Below are 15,376 nucleotides of genomic sequence, written 5' to 3'. Positions count from 1 at the left end.
TACTACTAACAACAAAAAAACTCTCACATCCATTGATTAACAAAAATTTCAAAATAAAAAATTTGGTGATGGTGTGGGGAAGCAGAGACTCTACTAGTAAGATGTATGTTGGTACAACTCTTTTGAAGAGAAATGAATAATTCTGAGTAAAGCTGAAAGACAAATGCAAGATGAACTGAAAGCACACCACACAGCTGGTAGTGGAGGCCCCCACAGCCCGGCCCTGGGTGGGTCTGGAGCAGGAGGGAGGGGCCTCAGAGGAATGGGGTGTGTTGCCTCAGGGAATTAAAGTGTTTTTTGTGTTTACAAAATACGGAAAAAATATCAACCTTATTTAAACCTGTTAGGGTCATAAGGGTAATGTTTTATTATTCTTTGTGGAGAGCCTTGGGTCTGAAACCATGAAGGTTTTAAGAACATTGATAAATGTCTACTCTTAGAATTCATTCTCCTCAGAAAGCTGTATCCACATTGCTCACATCCTCACTTATTTTATATTTTTCCGCAAATACCACCTTCCCAGTGAGATTTTCCCCGGCATTCAATGTTTCCTTACCCTGTCCCTGATTTATTTTTATGTTGACAATGTCTTATCATTTAACACACTATAAACTGCTTCCCTCGATTCTGCTTATTGCCTGCCTTTCCTGCTGGAACATGGACTCTTCCCAGTAGGGATTTCTACTTGCCTTGTTCATTGTCTCTGTCCTCAGCACCTAGAAGTGCTCCTGGCACCAAGTGGCCTCTCAATAACTATCTGTGAAGTGAGTGAACAAACAAATAAATCCTGAAGTTCTGACCCTGAAGGGCAGAGGGATGGCAGCACCATGAAGAGACACAGGAGAAATGATGGGTGAAGGAGGATGCTGACCTGGAAGTGATGGGTGAAGGAGGATGCTGACCTGGAAGTGATGGGTGAAGGAGGATGCTGACCTGGAAGTGATGGGTGAAGGAGGGTGCTGACCTGGAAGTGATGGGTGAAGAAGGGTGCTGACCTGGAAGTGATGGGTGAAGGAGGATGCTGACCTGGAAGTGTTGGGTGAAGGAGGATGCCGACCTGGAAGTGATGGGTGAAGGAGGGTGCTGACCTGGAAGTGATGCTCTAGAGAAGGAGCTGGTGTATGTAACAGGGAGGCCAGCAGGCAGCTGGAGTCAGAGCAGGGCAGGCGGGCCACACCGATCTGCTTGGCGCCCAGCCTCTGCGTTTATAGACGAAGTGCTGGATGCTAGTCTTGCTAAAGAAGTTTGACCAGGTGTAAAACAGATAGCTTGATAAGAGAATTCTCTACATTTATTCCCTCTTGCTTAAAACAAAAAACAAAAACAAAACAAAACAAATAAACAAAGAAAACTACCATCAAGTGCAATTTAGTCTATTGCAAAAGAAGGACTCTCAAGAGAGGGATTAAATGCTACTGTTTCATCTATAAACAGTGATAGGATAAAGCAACTTTTCTAATTCCCAAACATCGGATCTTATTTATTTTGAAGGAGAAAGAAGATTAGTTGGTGGAGTTAAAAATAATAATAGCCATGGTAATGTATCTTCATTGAAAACTCTGAAAGAAATTTAAAGATTGATATATATATTTTTTCTCTGTGTTAGGCTTTTGCTTGAAATATTTAAGGTTTGCTTGTTACAGGGCTAAACGAACAAAAGCTTCTCCAGGCAACTTTAGGCCACTGGGTTCTTCAACTTTAGTATATATTCCATTAAACCGTGAGTTTGTTAAAATGTGGATTTTAGGTTCCCACCTGAGACACAGAATTCAGAACACCTGGTGTTCTGAGTGGGCCCAGGAAGCTGAATTTTAATCTAAGACTACAGGTGATTCCGACTCAAAGTTTGTAAGACAACACTTGGGGAAAAATTTCTGCAGATTAGTCTTTTATTCAATTATTTCCCATGCTTTTGTGTCACTTAGACACGTGAATGTGCTGTGTGCTTGGTAATAACATAGACGAGTAATACAGGTGCGCCCAAGTAAGCAGTTTGAAAGCTTAAAGAATTACACTCACAATAGAGAGAGATAAACAGAGAAACACAAAATGTGCTCCCACAGGAAGTTGGAAATCTAATATAAAGCAGTGAATTAACTGGCAATAAGGTAAAGAAACTATATTAGGTTCTTAGTGTAAATTACCGCAAATTCAGTGACTTAAAACAAGTTTATTCTCTTACTGTTCCAGAGATCAGAAATCTACAATGAGTTTTACAGGGCTAAGATGAAGCAGTCTACAGGCCGGGTCCTTCCGAAGACCCTTAGGAAGTTTGGGTTCCTCGCCTTTCCAGCTGTGAAGCTGAGTTCCGTGTCTTTGGGGGCTCCTGGCTCCTTTGTCCATCTTTGTATCTTCACAGTTCTTTCTGCTTCTGTCACCACCTTGTCTTCTCATCATCCATAGTCAAAATGCCCTCTGCTCCCTCTTGTAAGGACATTTGTGATTACATTTAGAACCCGCCTGGATAAACCAGGAATCCAGTAACCTCTTACTTTAATCACATCTTCAAGGGCCTTTTTGCCATACAAGGTCACATTCACAGCTCCGAGGGATTAGCATGCAGCCTGGCATGTGAGTGTGAACAATATGGCGGTCACAGTGTGAACAGGCAAAGTCCTGCCTTTCCAGAGAAGTCCCCGTAAGTAACTTAAATTTGTAGACTCCACGGTGAAGTGGTAAATAGTGTCCTTGGTAAATAAATGTGAAGTGATTTACAAGAAAACACTGTACAGTTTGCCACAGCACTAATTTCCTTGCCTGAAGCAAAATACAGTTGAAAGATGTTATCTATCTAGTATAGCATCATTCTAGTCCTGGAGCAACTCCACAAGTATCTTCCGAGTTTGTTGCCATTTTATGGGAGTCAGCAACACTCAGCCAGTCCCTGTTGGGTGCAAGGCATTGCACAGATGCAGGAAGGACTGAAAAGATGGACCCGATGTTTAAAGGACCTAAACTCCTACAGAGAGATGAGACAAAAACAAAAATATAGAGACACTATAAAACTCTGAAACAGTGTTTCCAACCTTTTTTATTTCATGGCACACTTGAACCCATAAACTTCCATGGCACACTTAAATTATAGTGATAAAAAAAAGTAAAAAATAGACTTACTATGCTTTGAGCCTCTTCCAAAAATAAATTAATGATGTTTAAAAATTTTCTCAGGGCACCTCAGGTCCACTCAGGGTGCGTCCGTGTGCCATGGCATTCCAGTTGAAAAGCACTGCAGTGGAACAAGGGCCATTGACCTTAAAAGGAGCCCTGCAGTACATTCTCAGAATTCCCAGCAAGTGTTTTTCTCCTGAATTCTTAGTAAAATTCTATGAAGAGGGGAGGAGGAAAAACAGGCCACTAGAGCAACTTTGTCCATGACAATACTCTGGATTCTTCTTAGAACAGTATTTGTTATGATATGAAATTTACTAAAAGATGTTGAAGTAATTGTTCTCTAAGTATCTATATCTAGATCCGTGGCATAGACTCCAAGATGAGACGTGCTAAGAGGCTTCTGGCATTTCTTTCTGCAACGTGTTTTGCTTAGAATGGTTTGGAGGTAGTTGTGGTTTTGTTATCACCAAGTGTCTCATTCTTAGCGCCGAGATTTAACTCTCCATCCATTCCCAATTCTCAGTTCTCCTTCTCAGAGGAGTTCTTTCATGAAGGTGATGGAGACCACCTATTACTGGCTGTTCTCACTGTGAAGCTACAGAATAAGGTTTTCACCTGTGATGCTACGCTTTTCTACTCACTAGCCTCTTTGTCTCAATACATCTCAGTTTCTGTTGCCTAAATAATCTTCCGTTGTCATTTTCAATCATGTTACTCTGCTTCAGATTTTGAAGTGGCTCTCAATTGCTCAGAGCTACATTATCCAGACACTTAACACTGAGAGGTGAAGGTCCTTCTTGAGTCTTCTCGACTTTGTCATGGACCCCTGCCAGCACAACTCCTTCCCCTTCCCTTCTCCAGCCTCTTCTTTATGTTTATTGGTTTCTGAATTTGAACCTGGGCATTAGTTCCCTGTGTCTACCAGAATTTTGCGTGTATTTATTTATCCTTCATTTAGAAAAAAAAAAATGTTATCTTCTGAATTTTAAATAGGACTAACACTCCTTTAGCTTCTTGTTTACAGCAACCTTTCCTCCTTATATCAATATATTTATCTTTGACTTAGTGCCCAAAGCACCTGCTGTTTCCTCCTGGCTTGTTCTGTTTTCCTGATTTGTAGGAAGAACCCCCCCCCCAAATCAAATTATATTCATGTAGGTGAATTAATTTTGCCTTACTGGCTGGAATTTACTGACAACACATTGTTGTTTTGCAATTATTAAAGAAACGGACTGGTTTTTCAGTTAGGCAAAAGGAAAAGTAAATGTATTGTTATGATAGTGATATTTTAAAGTAGTAAAATAATTACTGTGTCTTCCAAAGTTCCTAATGTACTCCTGTAGGGTAAAATTCTCTTGGAAACCTTCTGGTAAGACAGAAGGTTTATTTAATTCAATGACCAAATTACAAATGTCAAATTAGAGAAAATTCAGGTCTTTAACAGGTACACTGTTGTTGCAAATGATTTTTCTTTTTCTTGGGTATATGATGCATACCCAAGAAACAATACACTGTTTCATATAATTATATAGTAACTAGTATAATTCATTTTTAAACAGCAAATAATTAAAACTAGAAGAACGGCTTTAGACAGAGAGGTTTAGTTTCACTGCCCTTTAAAGCAACTCAATGACCACAGAAAACCTTCTCTTCAAATTTTTTATCAACAAAATCAGAATTTATCACTAACTCCACGTATTTTACAAAGATGAATTTTTAAAATCTATGAGGTACTTTATTAGAAGTCTTAAAATTATTTAGTAGATTTCATAATATTTCTGGCAAAAAATGGATATGTTTTCTTTCTCTGCATTATATATATATCTTTACCTTTCTTTCAAAATCTTTAGTTTTTTTTTTTTTGTTTGTTTGCGGTTTTTGGCCAGGGTTAGGTTTGAACCCACCACCTCCGGCATATGGGTCCAGCACCCTACTCCTTTCAGCTACAGGCGCCACCCCAAAATATTTAGAATTTTGAGAGGTAGAGCTTTATACATCAGATTCAACTGACTGCTCACCATTACTTTCTTGAAGCTCTGGTCCTGTTTTGTTGAATCCTCTCCGTCTCTATGGAGACGATTTCTCTGAAAAGCCCATATAAATTAGGTCTGCTTTGTTGTTCTAAACTATAGTGCTTGTACCCCCCCACCCCCACCCACTGAAAGCTCTTTGAAAGAAAAGCTCCTTGTTTCCTGCTTACCTTTGGACACTCAGCATGGGGATACAGGCCTAGTCCTTCCTGCTCCTTAACCATTAATTGAATAAATAAATATCCCACCAATGAAATCCTTAATCTTTGATGTTCTTATTCTGATTGCACACCTATTAAAGACATAAGCTAGAATCCGTCTAAAGTTCTCTCACTTTGATTGTCGTCTGGACCAAGGAGTCCATCCACCTTCACTCAAGCTAATTCAATGGAGAAGGGGATGAGAAGTCAACAATTTCATTTTTGTTTACAGAAAAGCCAGCAATTCAGGGGAACAGGGGGGATGTCCCCTCAAAGAGCTGTTCTGCCCCCTCTTTCCCTTTGTTACTTTTTATTCTCACAGTAAAAGTGAACACCAGCAATGTTACTACTCCTCACCATACAGACCAGATTCCCCCTCATAGGTTACAAAATTACACATTATCTTCCTATCTTAAAGCGGCTGTATCTTCGAAGCATTTTTATTCCAGACTAAGTTTGCAGTTAATACTTCAATGGGTTCATAGAGGGCCCTTAGTCTTTGACCCTCACCACCGAGTCCAGTTCTCCAACTTCTGGGAAGTGAATAAACAGCCCGCAGGTGTCGGCACCAGGCTCAGCCCGCCTTGCAGGGTCCGACCAGCGTGCCCAGGTGAAGTGGCCGTTCAGGGGAACAGTGGCTGGTGCCAGTGGCGAATGTCCGGCCGCAGCGACCCCTCCCTGCCCTGATGCACACAGCGGCATCTCACAGGTCCCAAAACCTGCTCCTTCCGAGTCTGATGTCACTTCCCACCGTCGTAGAGCTGGAACTTTACTGCCACTTCTGATTCTATGCCAAAGTGAAGTCACTAACGGGACCGACCACATCGGCCTCTCTGGTTTTGTTTCTGTCCAATGATAAAAATACAGATAAAGATGAAACATACTTTTAAATATAGGGAGTCTATGAAATTACAGAGTACAGGCCCCTGGGCCAGCAGCAGCCCAAGGGGACCCCCGTCTTGTGGGACGGGATTCAGGACGGGTCCCCGCCCCTCCCCTCCCCCAGGTCTCCCCACGAGGCCGTGACCTCCTCTCGTGGATGGGATTCAGGACGCGTCCCCTCCCGTCCCCACGTCCCACGTCTCCCCTCGCAGCTCCTCCTGCTCCACGTCGGTGGGCACCAACCTCACAGGCACTTCAGGGAAAAATTCAGGAACACTCTGGGGTGAAAGGTACAGGAAGGCGGCTGAATAGCTGGTTTGTATTTTCAAGGGAAATAAAAATTGTAACTGAGTAAAATTATGTAAGTAAAATCCCTCTTTTATTATTTTCTCCTCAAAACAAGTGCAGACTAGATGAGAAGAATTTAGAAGTTGTATGACGCACCAAGCTCTCAGGTAGGATAAGATAAATAGATAATGACAAACTAGTACCCTTGGAAGGAACCTGGAGCTGAGACCTACGGAAGTCAGACTGTAGCAGCGAACAGAAGTGTTAGTGAGAAGGTCCAGGCCCCGCCTCCCGCTCCTGACGTGATGCCCGCGTGCGGGCCTCTGACAGGACATTCCACGTGCAGGCCCCTGGTGTGCGCCCCACGTGTCTGCCCCTAACGTGGCATCCCCACGTGCCCACAACTGACGTGAAGGCCCACGTGCCGGCCTCTGACGGGATGTCCCACGTGTCTGCCCCTGACGTGGCATCCCCACGTGCCCACACCTGACACGATGTCCCGTGTACCCACGCCTGACGTGACACCCCATGTGCCCCCCTGACGTGATATCCCTCCCACTGGACCAAATGTTTAGGGAGTTTGCTTCACGTTGGTGGTTAGAATAACTTACACAGAGGAAGAGAGAGAAAGGATGGTAAACAATTTACATTTTCAGAGCTGGGCTCTTATGGAATGTCAGAAAATGTAAATAAGAAGGTGTAATAAAATTATATTTCGTCGCTTCTGAGTGGTAATTATGTTTATGAAGATTTAGTTTCTATGCAATGATTAAGTAGAACTAAGTTACTCTTAAAGAAGAAAATAACTGTTTTTTTTTTTTTTTTTTTTAACTAAAGTGAGTTATTGTGCTGAATTCACTCGATTAACCATATAGGAATTACTTAGTGCGCACATTTCCCCTGATCAGGTCTCGCTTGTTCTAAAAGATAGCTGGAGTAAGATACTGGAGTATGTAGAAAGATTGTTTTTAAGTGTGAATGTGACTATATGTGGCGTTACCTGATAACTAAAAGGCTTGTTCAACAGGAGCATTAGGACCCCTTGAATAAATCCACCTGTTTCTCTGCATCCTGCTGCCATCTTTAGTGCAAACCACCGTCATCTTTCATCTGGACTTGTACAATAGTCTAACTCATTTCTTTTTATTTGTTTCTTTTCTCTCCTAATCCATCATTTTCACTGCAGCCAAGGTAGTCTGCTAAAACCTAATTCTGATCATGCCATTCTATGGCTTAAAAATCTTTAAATGGCTTGCTTGTGCCCATAGTATTAAATTCATGTTTTGCAATTCGGTTTACAGACACTTCTGTAATATGGTTTGCAATTTCTCTTCACTGCTTCAATTTCACCTATCATTATATATCATGTATCTCTTCACTTCTCACTTTTCTTTGTTACTTTTTTTTTTTTTTAGACAGGGTCTCACTCTGTCACCTAGTGGGCAGAATACAATGGTGTCGTTATAGCTCACATAGCTCACAGCAACCTCAACCTCCTGGGCTCCTAAGTGATCCTCCCACCTCTGCCTCCAGAGTAGCTGGGGCTCCAGGCCCGGCTTCACTTTTCTAGTTTGTCTTTGTTACAGTCCTAATGAGCAGTTCCCTGTATCTCACTTTACCTGGTGTAAGTCACTGATGTGATCCTTGTGAAATATAAAACTAATTTTTATCCTTTTCTGGCTGAATATCCTCCCATGAATTTCCATACCTATTATTAAAAAATGCCAGTGTTGAGTAATCCTTTGAAGATCATTTATTACATGGTCAGTCCTGCTGTCCCAGTCCATGTTGTTACTTTGGTCTGAGATATCATCTTCCATTGGTCACTTCATATGTCCAGCTGTCATTTGAGAAACATCTGCTCCTCTGAGATGAGCTCCTATTATCTAGTCCCTTAGGGTCTGTATGCATCTGTGAAATTCATTCATTTTTCATTCATTTGTCAAAGCTTCATGTACCAGGCACCTGGGAGGCAAATTGAGCAAGATATTTTGACTCACAAAAATGGCACTCTTACAAGGTTGGATCTAATAGGTGAAAAATCTGTGCCTTCATACAATGCTTTTTCTTGGAAAAAGGCAGCAAAAATCAACATGAATTAGTAAAACATATACAAGGTTTCCATAAAGATCGTGTGCAATTTTAAATTGCACAGAAACTTTCTGGCCACCCTGTATTTTGCTAAATGGTGACAAGCATTTTAGGAAATGATAAATCAAAGAAGGGAGGTAGGGAGTCCTTGGTAGGAGGGATGGCTTCTCAGAATTTGAGATATTCAGACACATTTCTAATGAGGGTGGAGGAATGAGTCAGGGAGATATCTAGGGAAAAACTAAAAACCCTTGGTGGAGAATCTTTCAGACATGTCTGAGGAATGCTTTGGAAACCAGTGTGTGAATGAATTCCTGTTAGCGTGGATCAGAATAGTGGGAAATAAAGCCAGAGAGCTAAAGAGCTATAGATTTCTGCACCCTGCAAAACTTGGGCTTTTGCTCTGAGTGAGATGGGACCCACCAGAGAAAGAAAAGTGGAGGAGTGCATGGCCGGATGCCCATCTTCACAGGAAAGTCTGGTTGCTGTGTGGACGACAGCCTGCAGGGAGCAGGGACAAGGCGGCAACAGCCGGCAAGCAGAGCATTCTCCAGGGAAGGAGTGGAGGGGGTTTAGAGCAGCAGTGGTGGTGTCTGGGTGTGAGAAGTGATTGGGTTTCAGATGTATTTTTAAGGTAGAGTCAATAAGATTTGCTGAGCAAGTGAACATGAAGTGTGAGAGAAAGAGGGCAAAGAGGAAGGATGCTGAGCCAGTAGCCCTGGACGCGAGCTGAGAGGTGGAATTAACTGAGACAGGAAGGGTTTCAGGAGGAACAGCTGTGTGTGTGGTGGGGGTGTCAGGAGTTTGGTTTTAGACATGTTAAGTTTGAGATGCTATTAGATACCCAGGTGGAGATGCCAAGTGGGCAGTTGGACTAAGTCTAGAATGAATGGGTGAATTTTTGGCATCTAAATGATATTTGTGACCATCAGACTAGCTATTAGTACCAAGGGACTGAGTGTAGACAGAAAGAAGTCTATAGACTGAAATCTGGAACCCTCCCAATCTGGGGGATAAGGATAAGGAGGAATCAGCCAGGATACTGAGAAGGAGTGGTCAGTGGGATGGAAGGAAAAGTGAGAGAATCCAGGTGGAAAAAGTGTTCCAGGCCGAGTGTTTTGGCTCACACTTGTAATCCCACCACTTTGGGAGGCCAAGGCAGAAGGATCACTGGAGCCCCAGAGTTTGAGATCAGCATGGGCAGCATAGTGAGACTCTTGTCTCTACAAAAAATAAAAAAGGAGTTAGCCAGGCATGGTGGAGTGTGTCCCTAGTGCTGGTGACTTGAGAGGCTCGGGCTGGAGTATTGCATGAGCCGAGGAGCTTTAGGTTGCTGTGAGCTGTGGTTGCACCCGTGAACTCCAGCTTGGGTAACAGAACAAGACCCTGTCTCTAAATGAATGAATGGGTGAATACATAAAATGTGTTCCAAAGAGAGAAAATGATTAATTGTCCAAATGCCTTTGGAGGTTAAGCATGTTGAAGGGTGAGAACTGCCCACAGGGTTTGAGATCTTGGGGCTAATAGTGGTCTCAATGAGAACAGCTTTGGCAGAGTAGTGGGGATGAACAAAAACCTACTTTGTTGCAGTGAGTTGAAGTAAGACTGGAAGGCAGGAATGTATATACCCTACCTGTGGCTGTCATGTCAGGTTCTAAGTGCTGCCTTTTAGTCTCAAAAGTGTTCCAGTTTGGATGTTAACTTACATGTTCATCCTGACTCAAGGAACCTGGCTGAAAACCATACTTGTAGGAATTGTGGCCAAAGAAAAGACTTTTTAAAAACACAGGACAAATAGAATATTGTTTGCTGATGAGAATGATCCATTATGGAAGCATAAGTTGCTGATGTGGGAGATACAGGGGAGCATTTGGGGAAATGATGACTTTGCAAAGGCAAGAGGCAATAGAAGGGGAGGGCTGAGTCTTGGGTAGGAGCTGAGTTGGTTCATGCTTTGTAACGGGAGGGGAAGCAGAGCTCACTATTATATTTCTCACATTGTATTTTTGTTGCTGATTTATTTGTTTGTTTTCCACATATTATGAACCTTTTAAGAGCAGTAAGTATAATAGTCTCATTCATCTTGTGGTAGGAATTTTATTGTTCTATTTCTATTCCCCAGTACAATGCCTGGCACACAGCAGGTGTGCGATAAATGTTTAAACAAGCAGAGGAGGACACAGGGCTAAGCATGTGTATATTTTATCTTCTCCCTCAGATCGGATCAGTTTCATCAGATCTTGACAACAAGATTGATTTAATCATGTTTCTCTTGCCTGGGCCTACAGACAGCTTGACTAGTCGACTTGACTGCTAGGAATGACTACGTTTCAACCAAAATTAACGATGCTAAGTGTATCATTGGTGAACTTTTCTGCATCATTTGGTAGTAGTCCTGGTTATTATTGGAGCCTGAATTTACCTGGAGCTTTCAGAAAGTTATCCATCTTCCTCAGTATCCATTTGACATTTGTATTTTATCATTCATATGACATATATCATTATCAGTTGTCATTATCTAACTTACCTAATAAGTGAGAAGCTCTTTGAGAATGGGGATTACATCTTCATTGCTTCCTCATACTTCTTTCAGTTAGAGAACACGTCTTCTTCTTTGCTAAGTTAAGAATGCTTAGTCCAAGCACTGGTACAAAGCAGATGGCAAATAAATATTTGTTGAATGAATGAATGAATGAATGCAGGAATGATGGCAGTCTCCAGTGGATGCTGTTGGTGCACAGACTAGATTCCCTTTCTTGTTTGGTGTGCCTGCCCCCTAGTTCCCACTGCTTTGATCCTGAAAGGCCAGACCTCATATTCTCCAGAGGATTATCCTTGGGCCATGGGACCTGGGTCACCCAGATGCACCAAGAACCAGAAGTGCCTCGGATTTTATGTCCTCCCCTTGGTAATCAGTCGCCAGGGATGACGTGTGGAAGGCTGGTTGTCTTGGCCTAAGGCAGTGCACACCCACCAGTGTTATTCACCCCCAGAGCACTTAGCGGGTCAGGCTCAGGTTGCGTCCAGGACTGCTGAAATCACACCCTGGCTTGGCCTGTTACCCCCCTGGTCCTGCTTCTCCCACTTCCTTGTAAGTGTCTCCTGAGAGTGCTTGTTAAATTCCTTGTGCACTTGTCTTTTTATTAGGGGGCTGCTCCTTGGGAAAGTACTTGAGACACTGCGTGTTTACCAACAGTTGATTGGTAAACAGTTGATGTCAGGGCCCAGGGGCCCACGTTGCTGCTCCTGTGAGCTGGGCCAGGAACAGCTGGTCTGTGCTGAGAGTTTGCAGTTTCTGTTACTGCCACCCCAAAACATGAGTGACAATGAACTGAACTTGGCATTTGAGTTGTTGAGAGGAAAGTAGCATCACAATTTCAGTAAATAATTGTTATTGAATTTAGTGAACACCTTATGGATCACAGGTCTTTCTAAAATAAAGTCCGGATGTATTTTCCTTGACTTCCTACTTTTTTTGGATTATATGTGTCTCTGTTCTCCCTCCTTGGGCACAGATGATAAAGAGTTAATTGTATCATCAATTTTTTATATTATGATTGAGTACAACTTTCTTTTGTTTTACTGTTGAATGTAAATATCCATTTCTATCTACTGAGTAAACCATTTATTTTTCTAGTCATTTGAAAAGGATACAAACTCCCTTATCTGTAAAATGGGATTGGAAGTAATGTGTTTTAGAACTGAAAAGCACTTTAGCAAACAGCTGGTGGCTAACACCTTCATTTTATAAATGAAAACATTTGAGACCCAAAGAGGTTAAGTAATTTGTTCAATATCATCTAGCTTGGTTAGTGGCAGAGTAGAACTAAAATCCAACTCCCAGGCCACTGTGATTTCCACTGCTCCACAAAATACATATTTCTTATTCACAGAATTGATGTGAGGATTAGGGACCACATGTGTGAAAAATAGATTTAGCCTTTGGAAAGAAGGATGCTGGATAGCTTTATGAAAGCTTTATGAAAACTAATCTTATTTTGACCTTTTCTATACAATTGTTAGTTTTGTTCAGTTTTCTGTTACTTGCTTTAGGCTTTTCTTTTTCTTTCTTTCTTTTCTTTTTTCTTTTTTTGTTTTTTTTTTGCCCAAGGACTAGCTAATATACGATCCCTGCTTTAAAAATCAATATCAAGTATCTGGATTGTGTTCAAAATATGAATTACTTCCACTGGATTTGAAGCCGAGAACAATTGCAAATGGCCTTCCAGAACGAAGATTGTTTATGAACGTGGAAGATTTTTCTATCCCTACTTTGCATACTTTATTAGGAATAAAGACAGTTGATTCAAAAGAAAAGAAAGAAACATAAATTATAAATATGTATATACTCTCTCAGTCTGGAAGCACTTCCAAAGCTTGATACAATGTGTCTTTAACAAATCACAAATTTTCTCTCCTGCTGAGCAGCCCCCACTTGCCTGCTTTCAGCATAGGCAGAGACCCGTTGCCCTAATCCACCATGCCTTCCTATCTCTAGCAAGCACATGTAAGTGATAACTGTGAATATTTATTTTGCTGCAAGGTGTAGAAATCTTCTTTATGTCATCCTGTAAAGCCAGGAAATTGTGACTCGCTCAACTTGGCTACTTTAGTTACTACAATTGCTCAAGTTCAGTTCTTTCCCACCACAGCATGCTTTGATATACAACTATGAACAAGGGTGTAATTTTTGTAGTGTCTACAGTGATTTGTGTAGATTAATATTTGCAGGGAAGCTAAAACTGTGGTACCAAAAGGCTTAAAGTAACTTTTATGTATATTTTTAATTAGGTACGGTTGTACGCAAGGCCCGATGCTATCCGAAGAGGGTCCGGGGACTACGCTCTCCACATAACAAAGAGACTCATAGAGTTCTATGAAGACTACTTTAAAGTACCTTATTCTTTGCCAAAACTAGGTAAGAATTTTCTTTGCTCTTTTATTGGAGGGGCTCCTTGAAGATGGAATTTATTCTTCACACATTTATTTGAGACATTCAGAAGCATGACAAATTCCAAAGTTTATATTTTTAGAGAAGATAAGCATGAAAAATAATTTTTTGAAGAGGTAAAATAAAGATGTAGTGTTTCTGGAGTTTTGCCAATGAGTGTCCATGAGAATTAATAAAGGCATTATGTTGGTTTAGGATTCCAAAACTCGAATAGCTATAATTTGTTTAATATGTACTATGGAGGTGTGCTTGCTAACATCACATTTAGTAACTACACCTACTGTGTGGGTGGGTAACAGGTGGAACATTTTCTGTATAAGGGAATTGAGACCCAGGGGATTTTCCATTTGTTCTAGACAGCCAGTAACTGAAGAAGCTAAGATTTTAAATTAGGTCTTAACGACTCTCAGAACTATTCAGTCCTTTACATGGAGAAGGCATTTGTTGATTTCTTTCTTTTGAAACTTTCGTATATTAAGCCTCAATGTGTTAGTTATCCCTTAGATTATTTGCGTTCAGTTGTATTTCTAGTATATAGTTACAGCAAACAAAATTAAAGAGAGAAGAGAATCTTGGTAATAATGGAGGTTGTGTATGTTTTAATATTTCTTCCTTTTACGAAGAGAATGTATATAAAAAATGTTGGTCGAAGGCATACATGAATTAATTTGTGGTCTGAATTTGAATGAGGCTGCTAGTCTTGCCAGGGAGTGAACTATGACTTTAGAAATATTGAAGTTATTTTCCTTCTTAGAAAACCTATTTCACAATATTATATCACAACAGTCATTTGTTCTCCCTTCATCCTTCCTTATCCCTTGTCCTTCCCAAGAGCATTTTCAATGAGGTTCCATATAAAAGGTATTTGCAATTGGCAAGGGTAAAGTGCTTACTTGATCAAAAGTGGTAGTGTTTGAACCCCAAGTTCTCCTCGCTAGAGGACTGGACTATCTCATTGAAGTACCTGCCTCCTGTGTGGCTTTGTTGGTCTTACAATGAGTTGTTAGTTAAGAAAACGGATAGAATAGCTGATATTGTTATCATTGGGTATGTGACACAGTTTTTAGGAGTGATGTTGCAGAATTCTGAGGTCTTTTTGAAACATGTACTCTTAGAATCCATAGGCTAAATTTTATAAAGAGGATCAGTGTTTTGTTTTGTTCTGTTTTCTGCTCTTTATCAACTTCCCTATAAAACGCATTACACTGAAATCTCCCTTGTAGTCACCCCAGGCAGAAAGGAATACCTTACCTCATTTGCACAGAAGATGACACTGTTACCTACTCCAGGTTGAACTAGCTGGGAACTTCCCAGCTTGATGCTAATGTAAAATTCACGAGTGGTTATGTTGCAGGTTTGGCAAGAGAAGTAAGATGTGAATTTTTCTCTGTCCCGTTCAGACCAGTAATTAGCAGAGGAACTCAGTTTATAACTTCAGGGGGTCCCACGTAACTGTCAGCGTGCAGCGGGAAGCATTTCTGTTCCTCTGTTTCACTCACAATCGAACCATGCAGGCTTTCATCTATACAGAGGAACTTGTTCATCATTACTATTACTTGCTCAGTTACCTCATGGTATACATAATTGAACTTTTGACTTGTTCCAGCATAGTTCTTTTTTTATATATCTGGAGATCATGGTGCTTTGTAAAATTTCTCTTAAAATTATGCTTATTTTATATATCTGTACATACTTATATCTCTATGATAATGTATTTATAAATATATTCTCTAGATGCCCCTTAGCAAAATTCCTAAGCACAGACACACTTTGACAAATCCTTACTTCCCATTGTACATGATGAGTTATATTTTAAATAAGTT

The 15,376-nt window shown here is 41.0% G+C and overlaps 1 protein-coding gene across 1 annotated transcript in view; it reads left to right on the top strand.

Moving 5' to 3' along the window:
• The window catches only part of TRHDE (thyrotropin releasing hormone degrading enzyme), a 497,375-nt gene that overhangs the window by 144,434 nt on the left and 337,565 nt on the right, over positions 1–15,376 (top strand). Inside the window, exon 3 of the mRNA XM_053585572.1 lies at positions 13,394–13,520. Within this exon, the coding sequence (XP_053441547.1) occupies positions 13,394–13,520 (127 nt within the window). The remainder of the gene's footprint in view (positions 1–13,393; positions 13,521–15,376) is intronic.

The sequence above is a fragment of the Nycticebus coucang genome, chromosome 3 (genome assembly GCF_027406575.1).
Source record: "Nycticebus coucang isolate mNycCou1 chromosome 3, mNycCou1.pri, whole genome shotgun sequence".
NCBI classification, from domain to species: domain Eukaryota; kingdom Metazoa; phylum Chordata; class Mammalia; order Primates; family Lorisidae; genus Nycticebus; species Nycticebus coucang.
This window is presented reverse-complemented; position numbering and strand designations above follow the sequence as displayed.